Raw genomic sequence first — 14,490 nt, forward strand, 5'->3', positions numbered from 1 at the left:
AATTAAATTTAATAGAAACTCACTAAAAAGGTCTCATGTTAAATATTAGTTCCAATATTGGTCAAAAAATGGCTTAAAATTTTTTCTTCCCAAAACGACCTTAATTATAAAATGAAATTTTGATAAAAGATATTCCCAAAATTGAAAAACTAACTAAATTAAGGGAGAAAGACAATTCAAAATAAATAAAAAAAAATAATCAAAATTAAAAGTATGGGAGATAGTTGTGGAGGCCCATGGGCCAGTCCGAGATGGGTGAATGATGTGTCTTAACTAAAAAGCCTTTAGAATAATCTTTTCGCTAATGGTCGAAAATATACTACGGAACAAAAATATTTACAATTATATACGGTATGTTTAAATATTTTCTTTTTTTTTCTAGAAAAATTATTTTCAAAAATATACTCATCTGTTGTTTCATATTTTATTTCCTTACATACATCTATTTAATTGGATTGATTTTTGCAATATTTCATTTTCTTTTAAGTATGGCATGGAAACGGAGATTTCAACCCACGATCTATTGGTCAGATATCTGTTGTTGCAGGTCCTTCTCCTTCCGCTGAGACGGTCCTTTTTTTTTACCGCGGCACGAAATCATGAAAAAACTGGAATAACTCAGAAAGAGAGTGGCGCCTAGCCGTTGAGAGCGTCTGTTATCTTTGTAGAGCAACAGTACGATCTTGGACTGGCCCCCTTCGCATGACCTAGAAAGAAAAATAAGTCTATGCTACTATAAGGCCTCTAAACTCCTTCCTTAGGACACTGTTGCGTTGCCCATGGGGAGGGGGAAGCCCCGACTTCCATAGGTCCTTGGTTCGACCTCCTAATGAGAATTGAGGTCCTTGCGCGGGCGTCTCATCCCCAAGACTTGCTTGCTCCGTATAGAGTGCCCCGTAGTTCCTCGAGTGCCAGCCGCGGTGAGCTAGTTTGATACGTCGTATTTCACTCAACTTATATTCTTCTTCTACTTTTAATTAAAAATTAATTACATTAACCAACAGATTCAATTCTTTTGTTTTAGGATCTTTACTTTTTTCTATAAATATTTAGGCTTTTATTTCCTATCTTTCCGATTCTTATAAGTTTATCTATGGTTAGTTCAACCTCACCAGCCATGGTTAAGCCTATGTCTTTATATTTTTTAATTATTTTCCTTCTTTTTTAATTTCTTATACATCTCGTAAAATTGAAAATAGATTTTCGATTTGGATTTTTTTTGTTTTGGCGGAATCTCTAGAAAGAGAAATTTGATTACGTATTTCGTTGTAATAAAATAAAATTTAAACATATTTTTCCTATTACATAAAAACTCATTTTAGTGGGCACATACACTGTTTTACTATCCATTTAATTAGTACAAAAAATGTAGAAATATTTTACTATCCATTTGGTTTGATTGAACTTTAATATTTGAAAGAAGCGATATAGTATTGTAAATATTAAAAAATAAAAAAAGGAAGGTATACAAGTATAAATAGCCCTAAATTTTTCGTCTAAAAAGAAATTAGTTGTATTGTATGTATAAATAAAGTTTTGTATGCTTTTTTTGTACTACTGTATGATTCTTATGTTAGTTCCAATAGAAAAATCAAAAAACAATTTTTAATTAAATTTTAAATTTCCAAAGTTTTATTATTTAATGATATCTTCGTAATGATTTCGTACAGTGACCGTGAAAGCAGATTTCAGCGCTTCGAGATGCGTAATTTATAAAATGTTCAAATTAAAATAAACCAAAAAAAATCCATGAAAAAAAAGCAAAAAATTCCGTTGCCGGGAATCGAACCCGGGTCTCTCGGGTGAGAGCCGAGTATCCTAACCAACTAGACTACAACGGATGTTGAAGAACATAATACATCTAACATTTTAAATCAAATAAGGGATAAATCGGAAAAATTCGAACCACACAAAGGCTAATTATTTGAATTACACAAAATCATTCCTATATTATCATTTATTTGCAAGTAAATCATAAAAAAATCACATCAAACGACACCTGAAAAACTCAGTTGACATCAACGTTGTTCAACTGGTCAAAACATTACTTCTTTTCTTAAATTCCGTATCCCAGGACTCCCTCACGTTGCAGTAAAAAAAAAAACACTACATGGCTTTTCTTCTTTCTTTTAGAACATTTGTATGGTAAAATTCAAAGGTAATTTGAGTAAAATTACCAAACTGGGCCTCTTCCCTCTCCGCTGCACCGCCAAGATGAGAGACCATCATTTTCACACTCCTAAAAATTAAAATTAAAAAAAAAAAACAGCAAAACTTTTTTCTTTTTCCCCGTGCCCTAATAAATGGTAGCCGCCGCCGCCCACGGCCGCAGAAAAAGAAAAAAGAAGAATCAAGCGCCAGGATTGGCAGCAAAGTAGGCCAATACCCCAACAAACGGCGCATTAATGTAAGTAGTCGGCTCGGATTTTCTGAAATCCGCGCGATCGTCCTCGTACTCGTCGTCCTCCCCGGGGCCGCCGACGAGGGCTCCGACGTGGACGTTAGGGTTAGGATCGGGCGAATTGAAGTAGACGGAGCCGTCCTTGCAGCCGATCCGCTGGGGATGGTCGTGGATCGAAGGGAGGGAGGAGCCACGGTGGTGGATCCGGCGGGGGAAGCGGTCGCCGTAGCCGACCATATAGGACATGGCCTTGGGGTTGTCGCCGAGAATGTAGTCGACCTGGCGCTTGGCCTGGCGGCGGAGGGAGGCCGGCCCGACGACGAGGTTGCCGCAGTTGGCGGTGGCGGAGGTGCGCTCGAGGTAGTTGGCGTAGGCGAGGAGGAGGAAGGCGATGGAGGTGGTGTGCTGGAGGTTGCTGCCGCCGGGCTTGTAGATTAGGCCGCCGGGAGTGTACTGGATGTGGGAGGACGACGATTCTGGAATTAGGGTGCACATGAAATTGTCTGCAGACGCCTTGTACGATTGGAGAGAGAATATATTCCCTTCTAGTGCTTCCTGAACAATACGACGCCGTCCCACCACACACATCACATTAAATGTTAAATTTTTTCACAAATGAGAGTAAAATCAAACAAATAGATAAATAATTTTTTAAATAATAATGAGTGGTGAATTTTACTATCTTTTAAATATTCATTGTAATTCTTTTTTTAATACAATATATTACGACAGATGAAAAGAACCTTCTATTTTATTATTATTATTATTTTAAAAGTGTGGTTCTAAATTAGAACAACACTAATTACTAAATTAGAACTCCTAATTCAAAAGTTTTTTTTTTTTTTTTTGAAGAAAATAGTACTTTATCTAGAAAGTAAAATAAACACGTGGAAATGGACCTTGGAAACGAGAACGTTGAGGCCGGCATGCTTGTTGTCCCATCCGAACTCGTTGAAGCTGTCTTCAGCGCCAAGGGTTTTGCCGTTGTCCTGAATATAATTCAGGTACGACTCGTTCCGGCTCGCTCTTCTCAGCCAAGCAGCTCCCCATAGCAGCTCATCCTGTCCCCCAAAGAAGCATTTTTTTATTAACAATTTTAATTTCCGTAATTACATTATTACATATATGTAAATGCTAATTATTTTCCCCACCCAAAAAGGACAAAATCAAAACAAGCCAATTTGGTCGACAGTGCCATCACGGGCGGATCTAAAGTCTCCACAATTTTCGATTTAATCACCGTATTAAATTAATTTTAATTTTAATTTTTAGACGTAGTACCTGATACCCATCAAAATCGCAATAAAAGGGACAAACGCCGTCTCTAATATGAGCGTTATCGCTATAAGCTCCTCTGTACTTGTCCGCAAACTCGAACGCCTTTATTCCATTTTGGAGCAACTTGTCGGCGTACGCCGGGTCCGACGACCGAAACGCCATCGACGCCGCCGCCAGAGCCGCCGCCGTCTCCCCCGCCACGTCAGACGCCGTCCCCGGAGCGTCCACCGCGTACACCGTTCTCGGCGTGTCCATGTCCTCCGGCCTCTCCCAGCAGAAATGGTCCGCATTCGGATCTCCCACCTGCACGTAATTTCAATAAAATCAAAATTAGAATGCAAAAAGAACCTCTTTAATGACGTCATTAATGGTAGTTTTGTGTAGTGGGTCATATATGCCCTTAAAACGTATGGAAACATGATGTACGGTTACAACAATCGCTGGGTCCTATTTTCATTGACGGACTTCGAACTGGGTCCAATCCCTTTACTTCCCTGCCACTCCTTTTTTCTCTAATATAAAAAATAAAAAAAATTGACGGAATACCATTTTTGTCCTTATACTTCGTCGCTGACATGGCAAAAAGATATATGATATCTGCCGACGTGGACGATGAGAAAAACTTCTATGTGTTCTGCTATAATTTGAAATGCCAAGGGCAAAACGGTATTTTCATCTTCAAAAATATTGAAATCGCTTCGAATTTTTTCAAAGGTTAAAAATTCGAGAGATGGGAAAACCAGTCCACAGTCCACGTGGGCACTCCAAAATTACCCTCTAATACCACTAAGCACAGTGAAAAAGAAACCAATTATATTATAATTTTTATTTTATATTATATAAATTGATACCTGAACGAAAATGCGATTGGGCTGTGACACCGTTTTGAGTAGGTAATCCGTGACCCAACGAATCGCGAAGAGCGAGTTGCTCAACTCAGTGGGCGGCATGAGGTCTCCGAACTCGATGACGCTCCAGGACAGAAGCGTGGCGGAGAAGGCCATCGGAAAACCGAACTTGACATTGTCGCCGGCGTCGTAGTAGCCGCCGACGAGGTCGGTGTTGTAGGTCCAGCCGTCGCTGAGGCCGGAGGTGGCCCGCCAAGTCTGCCGCTGCTCCCGCGGGAGGAACCCCGATCGCTGCCCTTCGAAGAACATTATACATTTGGACAACGCGTCGCCGTAGTCGTGGCCACCGCCGCCGCCAAATGCCAACTCCGCCGCAACGCAAAGAACAAGAACAAGAATAAAACCGCCGCGGCGGGAGGAAATCATGAGGTTCTTCATGTATATCTTTTTTTCTGTTCTTGTTGGTTGCTTTGCTTTATGTGGTGTGGTGGGAGTTATGGAAGTGGTGGGTATTTCTAAGCGGGGGTGTGGGGGCGGCGTCACGAGAAAGAGAGAGAATGGCAGAGGAAAAGAAAATCAAATTAAATTTCTTTTTTACGGTCATGGGTGGCAGAAGGGTAAATAAGCGCCGACAGAGGGAGGGGGAGGAGGGAAGTCACGTGACGTGGGTGCAGAGAGAAGAATTTTATTATTATATTTTTACAATTTAATTAAATTTAATGGGTGGGGCCCGGAGTTGTTGATAAAAGAGTGAAAAATACAGGAGTGCGAGATGGGGGATGTGTTTTATTCTCTCTTCTCCAAAACTTTGTGTTCCGGAATTTGTAACAGTCTACCAGATATGGGATCAGATCACCACTCCCGCACCTAATTAAGACCAATCCAATCTTTACAAAAATAAATTACTATTTTATATATATATGTATGTATTACTTATTTTTTAAATGAATTATGGATATATTTTAACCGTAGAGCTATATTTAGATTTAAATATGATCAAATGGTACGATTAAAGATACACTGATTTGTCCCTTGTTATAAATTAAGAATTAAAAAATATAGTTATAGATTTATTGGGAGGGAATCAGAAAAATCTATAATATATAAATAAGGATCATATCTTATATAAGAGATTTTTATTAATGGTGGGTAAATTTTGGTCTAAAGTGGACAATATCTTAGAGCTTTATGAGAGAATATGTTATTTTATATGTAATTACACAGGTTATACACCTTCCTGCTAAATTTATTAGAGAAATTTTACTCTATGGCATAAATTTAATAGGTATCTTTTTAAAATATTATATATAGATATTTTCAAATATAACGTAAATATGACTTCTTTTTTTAGCGCAACAACACGTGGGATAGGAGTTTTAACATATGACTTTTTGATCGACGATATATTGCCTCAACTAATTGAGCTAAAGTCCGATTGACATTTGATTTGTATTATATTGTTTTTGGTAAATTTTTCTAACTTTCTACTGATACAAATATTATGCCTCCATTTATTAAAGTCGTGAGCCTAACATGCTCTATAAATTCAACTTTGTATAAATTTATTTTCACATGATGTCATTTAAAATAAGAAAATGATTGATTATCTCTCTCTTAATCAGTCACAGAAATGGTTGAACATATGCATGTCAAAACATTATGTTTTTTAACAAATCAATTCCCTTTCACATGGAAAAAGGATTGTTATGCAAAATAATTTATCCACAATGCAATAATTAAGTTTGTAACATTTTGAAGGAATCAATATACACTATGCAGGCAGCCAGTGCGTTACCACCTACGTTGTATGACAAGGACGCCGAGCAGTGCGACCTAGCTAGCACCCATAAACTGCAGGTTGCAGACCTACAGGCGGAGGCGCCACCTACTAATTGTCGGGGGCGTACACCTCCGACGTTAGGGCCTCGTACAACTCGAGGCACTCCTGACACCTAACCCGTCATCCTTCTTGGTCGGCCATCTGTGCCTGTAAAAGGGAAGGATCTCCACCTTAACAAGGCATGTGAAAATTTTGTCACTAAAACCCTAAATGTGGACCTCTGATTACTAACTTGATCATCATAGTGTATTAAATGGGACACTGCACCAACATCGAGTTTTCTGGTTGCATGCTCATTTGTTCATTGACAAAGCACTCGTCCGGGGACATGTGGACCTCTCCGAAATTCACCATCAACAATTTTATATAATTGTTTTATAATAAAAAAAATATCATTGATGTTCTTTCCAATCTCTACACATTTCACCAAGATAACAACAATCTAACGAAAGCTCCGATCGAAATTGAATCTCTCATTTACGAATCTTGACATAATTACCCCATATGAAATTGAGCACAATTTTACAAAGAAATAACTTACCTATTTCTCGAAAGTACAAATACTTGACACCACGAATCAAAAAATCCGAGTGATACATGAATGCCTTGAATTAATGATAACACAAATAAATTTTTACACTAAGATATCAATTTTCACATTTGAGAATTTAAAGGCCAAGATACCAACTTATTAAAACATATGTCTTTGACCAAAACGTCGAGATTGATATTCTCCCGACGTTAAATAAAATAAAATAAAGAAATGGTCGGGATTGGAGAGGATTTATGATTGGTTGTTTTGAGGGGGAGATAAAGCTGTGGGGGAATCAGTGATAAAAGGCAAAAAGAAAGTGGTTGAGGGGCAAGTGGGGATTCCCATATTGCAAATGGAGCAAAACAATATTCTTACCCTCTCTCAAAAGCCATTTCAATCATATTTGTAATGGTTACATCTCGAAAACCAATCTTTTCTAGGTCACTTATATTTTAGACGTAGGATTAATATGTCCTCTCAAAATTCTTTCGATTTTTTAGATTCATTAATTTTGATCGGATCTCATTTTCGATCAGATGTTTGTTTGAGCTTTTAAACTCTAATACTATATTAATATTCATTGAGTTCCATCTCAAAATCAATTGACAATAAAATGAGTAGTTCATCTATATTATAAACCTTGGTTAGATCTTTTATATTTTCGATGTAAAATCTTTAACGGTAACTACATATATTTTTTTCTTGTTAGAATATAGTATTACAAATCTACAATGATATTTGTTGAGAATGACTAGTTCTTAGTCAAAATAAATGTTTTCTTGTTAAAATTAGTTTATCTTAAATTTAGAATATTACTAATTTTCACATTAATTTTTAAAATCACTAAAAATAGAAACTTGTTTATATATAAATGGAGGCTTTGTTTGGTTTTAAAAGATATACTTTCTCTCCATGGCTTTAGTGGTTTCATGGTTTCTGGATAATTGTAGTATCTATTCCAACTCCCAGCTACAAGTGCACGTGTCTCGGATTTGTTGTGTTAATCTTGATTGCACCACGATCGAGTCGAAATTTCGCTTTCAAGACAGTAGTTTTGTCCACAGCATAGCATAATTTCAATTCATATTTTATGACTTTTCTAACATATTCGTTCAAATCTAACAGAGATGATAGATTTGGTATTCACCAATATTTAAATGATTAGTGATGCAAAAGTTTGAAGTTTTTCTTCGTTTAAATTCTTTAGTTTTCAAAAATAAACCACTTCAAACAGAAAAAACTCGCTACTAGAAAACGTACTTGAAAGCTATATTCTTCTTAAACAGTTCCATTCTAATGAGCTGAACCCACGACTGTGGAGTTAGGTATTTTTTTATAATGAAAAAGAAAAAAAAGAAAAAGAATCTTTTAAAAAATTATTAAAGAAATGGGCACATGATGGGCAATTAAAAAATGATGAATTATCTCCTCAGGAGTTTTAAGGAAGAAAAGTTTGGAGGAGGAATATTGAGACGGAGATAAATGGTTTTTTTTTTTTTTTTGTTTGGAGATAAATGGATATGGATTCATTGTATTTGTAAAAAAATAATTGACCAATTTAATTACACTTTTTTTTGTTTTCCCGAAAAAAAAATCACACGTCATTTCTGAAACTTTGGAATGCTCCAATTTCAGGAATATTCGATAAATTAATTTCTTCATAACCCCACCCTCCTCATTCAACGCCTCTGCTATTATTCAATGTTTTAGAAATGTGTTCCTTTTATTTCCAAATAAACATTTATTTTTAAATTATTATTTTTTATCCCAAAGTATTTTTTATTTTTAAAATAATTTATTTAGAAGTGATTGTGAGTGTGTAAACCTTGTGCATTTGATCCTACACATTATATTTAAATAGCTGGATTAATTTAATTTAATTTTAAAAATTATATTTCATTAAATTCATGATTGACTACTTACTGTTTCGTTGGGAGATTTGTGACTAAGTATGAGTATTATATATTGTGGTTAAGCACAACTATTTAACGTATCTATACTATAGATAAATGGGACTATGGAAGAGAATCTTTGTCTTTCAATTTTGCCCTCCATTAAAATTGTGTATTTTTTATCTCTCAAAATGTCTAGGCTTTTCTGTTGCAGAAAAATCAAAACTTTTCAAAAGAACGAAAATTAAAAGTTTTCGTTATTTGTAAGGGAAACACAAAGATCCGAAAGAATCCATAAATTTATTTGATTTGATGATGAGCTAGAGTATAAAATTACATTTTCATATTAATATATTAATGATTTATTTTAGTTTTAGTGTTCGTATTATTCTTTTAAATTTCTTATGTGTTTATTTTGATATTTATGTCTTTATTAACTAACTTGAGTTTCTAAACTCATGAGTTAGTTTTGACAATAATTTTATGTGTTGTGATCATGTTTGATTACTTGACAATGAATTTTTATTAGTTGAATGGTTAAATTAATTATTTTACATATTAGATTACTGTGTTAATTTTCATATTATACTTATTCATTGGACTTTTGCTTTCCTATTTTACCATTTAAATTTTCAAAAATTTATATTTTGTCCTTCAATTTTTGGTACATTGACTAGAGCAATTATTCAAGTAAATATGTTCGTCGAGAGAAGTTAATCTCATGGATGTGGTTACATAAAGAAGAGTGTTATCATCCATGTATGGTGTGATCCAAAATACAATATGATGCATCACAATCAAACGGTAGAGATTTGTCTATGGAGGAGAAAGTATGTCTCTTATTTTGCCTTTTAAACGTAGAAATTTCCATAAATTCATATTTTAGTTTTTTAAACGTCATTTTTAATATAGTTAAAATCTAAACATTTAATTCCACGTGCATTGCACATGATTATTGCTAGAGACACGACTGTTCGAGTTAAAGTGTATATTGGGAGAATTATTTCAAAAGAGTTGTGACCATTCGATGAAACAATAAGTTAATCCAAAAGAGTTGTGACTATTCGAGTGAAAATGTGTGTTGAGATAAGTTAATCAAATGAGGAGTGCAACTGTTTGATGAAGTAATGCATACATCCGCATACGTCTTTTTTTTCTTTGACCTAAAATTCATTTTCAAAATATTAATTAAGATTTTTTATTTTCTCAATTAGTGAAAACTGAATCATGTCAAAAGAATATTTGAGAATTCATAAACTTATTTAATCGATTGCGAGGTAAAGTATACAATTATATATTCGTGTTATCTTCAACTTTTAATTTTTTTAGATTATTTTAATTTTTTTATGTATATTACTTTTAGGTTATATATCCACGAGACTTTCATGTTTTAATATTTAGTTAATGTTATTTTCAAGTTTAATTTAATATTTAGTTAATGTTCTTTTGAAGTTTTAAAATATATTCATGTTATTAGTTTTCCTATTTATCTTAATATGACTTTTTGATCGGTGTTGTTCTTATTTTATTCTTTTTATCGTGTGATTTTTTATCTCATATTTTCAATGATTTCATGGCAATAGTACCATTTAGAAATTATGTTTAGTTGTAATTTTATATCTTAAATTGTTAGAGATATTATATTAAAATATTTAAAACCACGTGCGATATTAACTAGTGATGTTAAAAGACAAATTTATTATCAAATAGACAGTAGTATTATACATTTGTAATCAAAATCATGACAATAAAGTAAATTAATGGGTATTCAATTTGGATTATTTTCTAGATATTATATTATTTTTTATATCTAAATTTGATTTTATAAAAAGATATTTTATGTCATAAATTTGGAACCCGTCTCTCTTATTTATTAATAGTATCTCTATTAAGTTATAAGAATATTATTAAGATTGTGTCTATAAAGAAGACAACAAGTGAGAAAAAAGTACCTAGAGAGATGAATGGGATAGATTTTGTGGATAATAAGAGAAAATGTATTACCAAGAATAGTATTGTCAACATGAACATAGTTCAATAGTAATTGGCATGTAATTATTCTCGATGTTCGATCTCTCATATTTTTAGATTGTTGTACTAAAAAAATTAGAAAAAAAAGTATTTTTGAAAGAGAGGCCAAAAAGATAAAAATATATATACGAACAGAAAATATTGAGAGAAAATGTACCTCGAATAATTAGAGAAAGAGAAAGAAAATGAGTGTTGAGAAATTAAAAGAAATAAAATAATTGGACCAAAAATATGCAAAATTGTAGTTTTTTTTTTCTTTTTAGTACACGCAGAATTCTGTTGCAAAATAATTGGACCTAAATTTAAATTAAAGGAGAACTGTTGCATGAGGAAAAACAAGGTGAAATCTACGAGATTTATAAATATATATAAAAAAAAAAAGAAAACAAACAAACAAAATAAAGATACCGACAGTTTTTTAAATTCATATATTATTTTTGCCTTTTCTTAACCATTTAGATTTTTAGATGCTGATGTAAATTAATATTTTCTAAAAATAATAATAATAATAATAAATTTTGTATCAAATATTTAAACTAACAAATAATCATTCCACACTTTTTAAATAAATAAAAATTTATATTTTAATATTATATCTATATCAGTGATTATATATCGTTCTTTTTTATGTTTTGTCATTTTCTTTTACTATGGAGATAAGTCTTTAAATAGATCTCGATCAAATTAAGAGAGGTTAGCTGTGATAAAAATCCAACCAAAAACAACTCAAAAGGGGTTATTTTTGTTAAAATAAAATCCAGTTTGATTATATTTATAGAAACTAGAGAGATGTGTAGAAGTAAAAATAAAAGTAAAAAGTAAAAAGTAAAAAGTAAATGTGAAGTTTTTGAGAGTGATTGGGGAGTGGGTGGTTTAAATTTGAAGTGGCAGGGATAAGATATCATGATGACAGTTGCAGACTGTTATGGCAGTTGGGCGGTTACATTACACGATCCCATGACTCTTTTTTTAATTAATTTAAAAAAAAAAAAGACCAATTGAAGCTTTGAATAAAGCTGCAAAACTTGTTTACATGATAAAGTTTGCATTTTCCTCCATTCTCAAGTTATCTTCCTATTTTTTTTCACTTCCGACACACACTTCTCCTTTTCAGTTTCCAAAAAGATTCAGTTTCATGCCTAAACTCAATTTTTAATATTAAATATTAAAAAAATATATAGAAATATCTAGGTTTTAAGATTGATGGATTAGACAGTCAAAATACGAATCATGGATGACTTATCTCTTGGCCTCTTGAGAAAAAAGCGAGCAGCAACCTGCCTACCTTTAGCTTATTATTTAATGGTCTCTTTCTTTAATAGGTCGGTCGAATTTCAAATCATTAACTTGCTTTTTAACTACTCATGCTATGGATGTGGGAGCATCAACTATGTTTCTCGATGGTACATTTTGTGCAACAAGTTCTTCAACTAATCTTACCTAGGATCGCTGGTGTACTAGTTATCGTGCCCACAAGACCAAGTGCGGTCTATTTGTTGGAAAATATGAGACTGAAGAGATAAAACATATCGTCAATCATTATTCTAATTAGACAATATTGATTCTATGATTTTTAATAATATCTTAGATTGACAGGTTGTTATGTGCTCATTGAGTTATAATTATGAATGAGAAGTTTACGAACCTATTATTAGAATCACTAATGTGCTTATAGAATAGTCCAAATATTTAAATAAGTGAATAATTTATTAAAATTAATTCCAACAAGTGATGTTAAGAATTATGAAACATGAATGTGGTGTTGTTTGATGTGGTACAAATATTTTCCACAAAATGGGGATTGCGGATGAGATTAACAAATTAAGACGATATTGACAGAAGGTATAATTTAAATTATAAGAAATATGATGCATCAATTCAATGGATTTAGTTTGCATTATCCCTAGAAAGACTCCTTTGGTTTGATTTGATAGTGAAGGGAGGAATGGGTGCACCATGAAATGGACAATTTGGTTCTTTTTCATTGCAGCATGAGCATCTTTATTAGATAAGACTATTTTTTTCCGTATTGGTTCTTCTAATTTTGCCGATGTTCTAAGTATTTCATTGTGGATTTTGAACTTTTTTTTATTTTACTTGGTTGATTTTGTGATTGGAAGTATCACGATTTTGATTGGTTAAATTTTGTATGATTCATTAGTGGGTTAATTTAATTTGGAAGATGACATGCTTCCGCACTCGTTTAAGTCTATAATTTAATTGGTTTAAATCTTATTTTGGTTCGTGCACTTTTAACACTATTCTATTTTAATTATTAAGCTTTCTAGGTGTATTCACGTTGCTATTTTGTCGTTAATTTTTTAATAGATAAATAAAAATGATTTCTAATTAGATGTATATATTGATATATTTATAAAAGCATGTATTGGCGCCTCATAGATCGGCTAAGCCAAATATATGGTTAACATATAAAGTGGCAAAATAATAATAAAGACTAGGGGATACTTCTTTTAAAGTTTACCACTAAAAAAAGAAGTTTAAGAAACAAATAAGATTTTGTAAATTAACATAGATATTTTAAAAATTCATGCACCAAAATATAATTTAAACCATTTTAATTTACATAATTGAAAGTTTTTCCATAAATTTTAGTACATCACAATTTAATTCATATAGTTAATTTTAAAATATATCTGGTAAAAAACAATTTAGTCCCTTTAATATAAAATTTATAATGATTTAGTTTTTAAATTTTTAGTATCAGGGCAGTTAGTCGCTTTAAATCTTTATTATGTAACTATAAGAACTCCCCCTTTTTAATATTGACGCTTTTTAATATTGACGAGATTTAACGCAACAAAGGTATTTTTTTACCCTAAAATTAAAATCCGAGCCAAAGGGTAATTTAAACAAGAAGATAAGAAATGGATGAGCATCAAATCTCAAAGTCCTTATTAGTTTGATTTGATTGAGAAATGAGATTGAAAGGGAAAGGAAAGGAAGGGAATAGAAGGGAATGGGCACACCATAAAAATGTTGAATTTAGGAGAAGAAATATTTCAGAAAACTTATTTAAAATATATTTTGTCTCCATATCACAACAAAAATAAAAAAACAAACATATAAAAGATAATTACCAAAATAGTCCTAATGATTTTGTTTTTGTTCAGAAATAAAAAATATATTTTTTAAAAATATACATTAATTTCTTTCATGCTCAACTAAACGAGTGGAGCATTCAAATCTCTAAGAACTAAAAAATTAAGAAAAACAAGTTTTTCATTTAAAAAAATAACCGCTACAAATCAAAATAGATTATATTTGTGAATTACAAAATAGCATGGATATAGTCAAAGTTATAAATGAAAATGTCGAGATTTCAATTTCGTAGAAATATCGATAAAATGTGAATATCTATATACTTTTATGGAAAAGTTATAAAAATAAAAAATTCGTAAAGATTATGTAAATTAACAAATGAATTTTATCATTTTTAGAGAAGTTAAAAATAATTAATATTGATAATTTTGTCTATATTAACGAGATTGTGTTGATATTTTTCATCTTTTGTCCATTTTTTATAATATTGTAAAAATGTAGATTTATCTATCATGTCGATATTGAATCCATTTCCAAGACAAACCAAACCAACCGAAGAACTTCATTAGATTTTGGCGGGTGTTGTTAATGAATCATAGCTAAAT

General features: G+C 32.3%; 1 protein-coding gene and 1 non-coding gene across 2 annotated transcripts; both read right to left on the minus strand.

Annotated features, from left to right (window-relative positions):
• Positions 1 to 1,768: 1,768 nt before the first annotated feature.
• TRNAE-CUC (transfer RNA glutamic acid (anticodon CUC)) lies at positions 1,769 to 1,841 on the minus strand. The gene has a single exon. It is a non-coding gene; the product is annotated as a tRNA-Glu (tRNA).
• Positions 1,842 to 1,892: 51 nt separating this feature from the next.
• On the minus strand, positions 1,893 to 5,084 carry LOC148212746 (endoglucanase 24-like). The gene is made up of 4 exons (XM_088121155.1): positions 4,531 to 5,084; positions 3,683 to 3,982; positions 3,301 to 3,462; positions 1,893 to 2,956 (listed from the first exon to the last, which is right to left on the minus strand). The coding sequence occupies exons 1-4, from the start codon at positions 4,963 to 4,965 to the stop codon at positions 2,351 to 2,353; spliced, it is 1,503 nt and encodes a 500-aa protein (XP_087977281.1). The 5' UTR covers positions 4,966 to 5,084; the 3' UTR covers positions 1,893 to 2,350.
• Between the last annotated feature and the right edge of the window lie 9,406 nt (positions 5,085 to 14,490).

This window comes from Momordica charantia (genome assembly GCF_013281855.1).
Source record: "Momordica charantia cultivar OHB3-1 chromosome 2 unlocalized genomic scaffold, Mcharantia_2.0 BLBB01000002.1, whole genome shotgun sequence".
Lineage (NCBI taxonomy): Eukaryota > Viridiplantae > Streptophyta > Magnoliopsida > Cucurbitales > Cucurbitaceae > Momordica > Momordica charantia.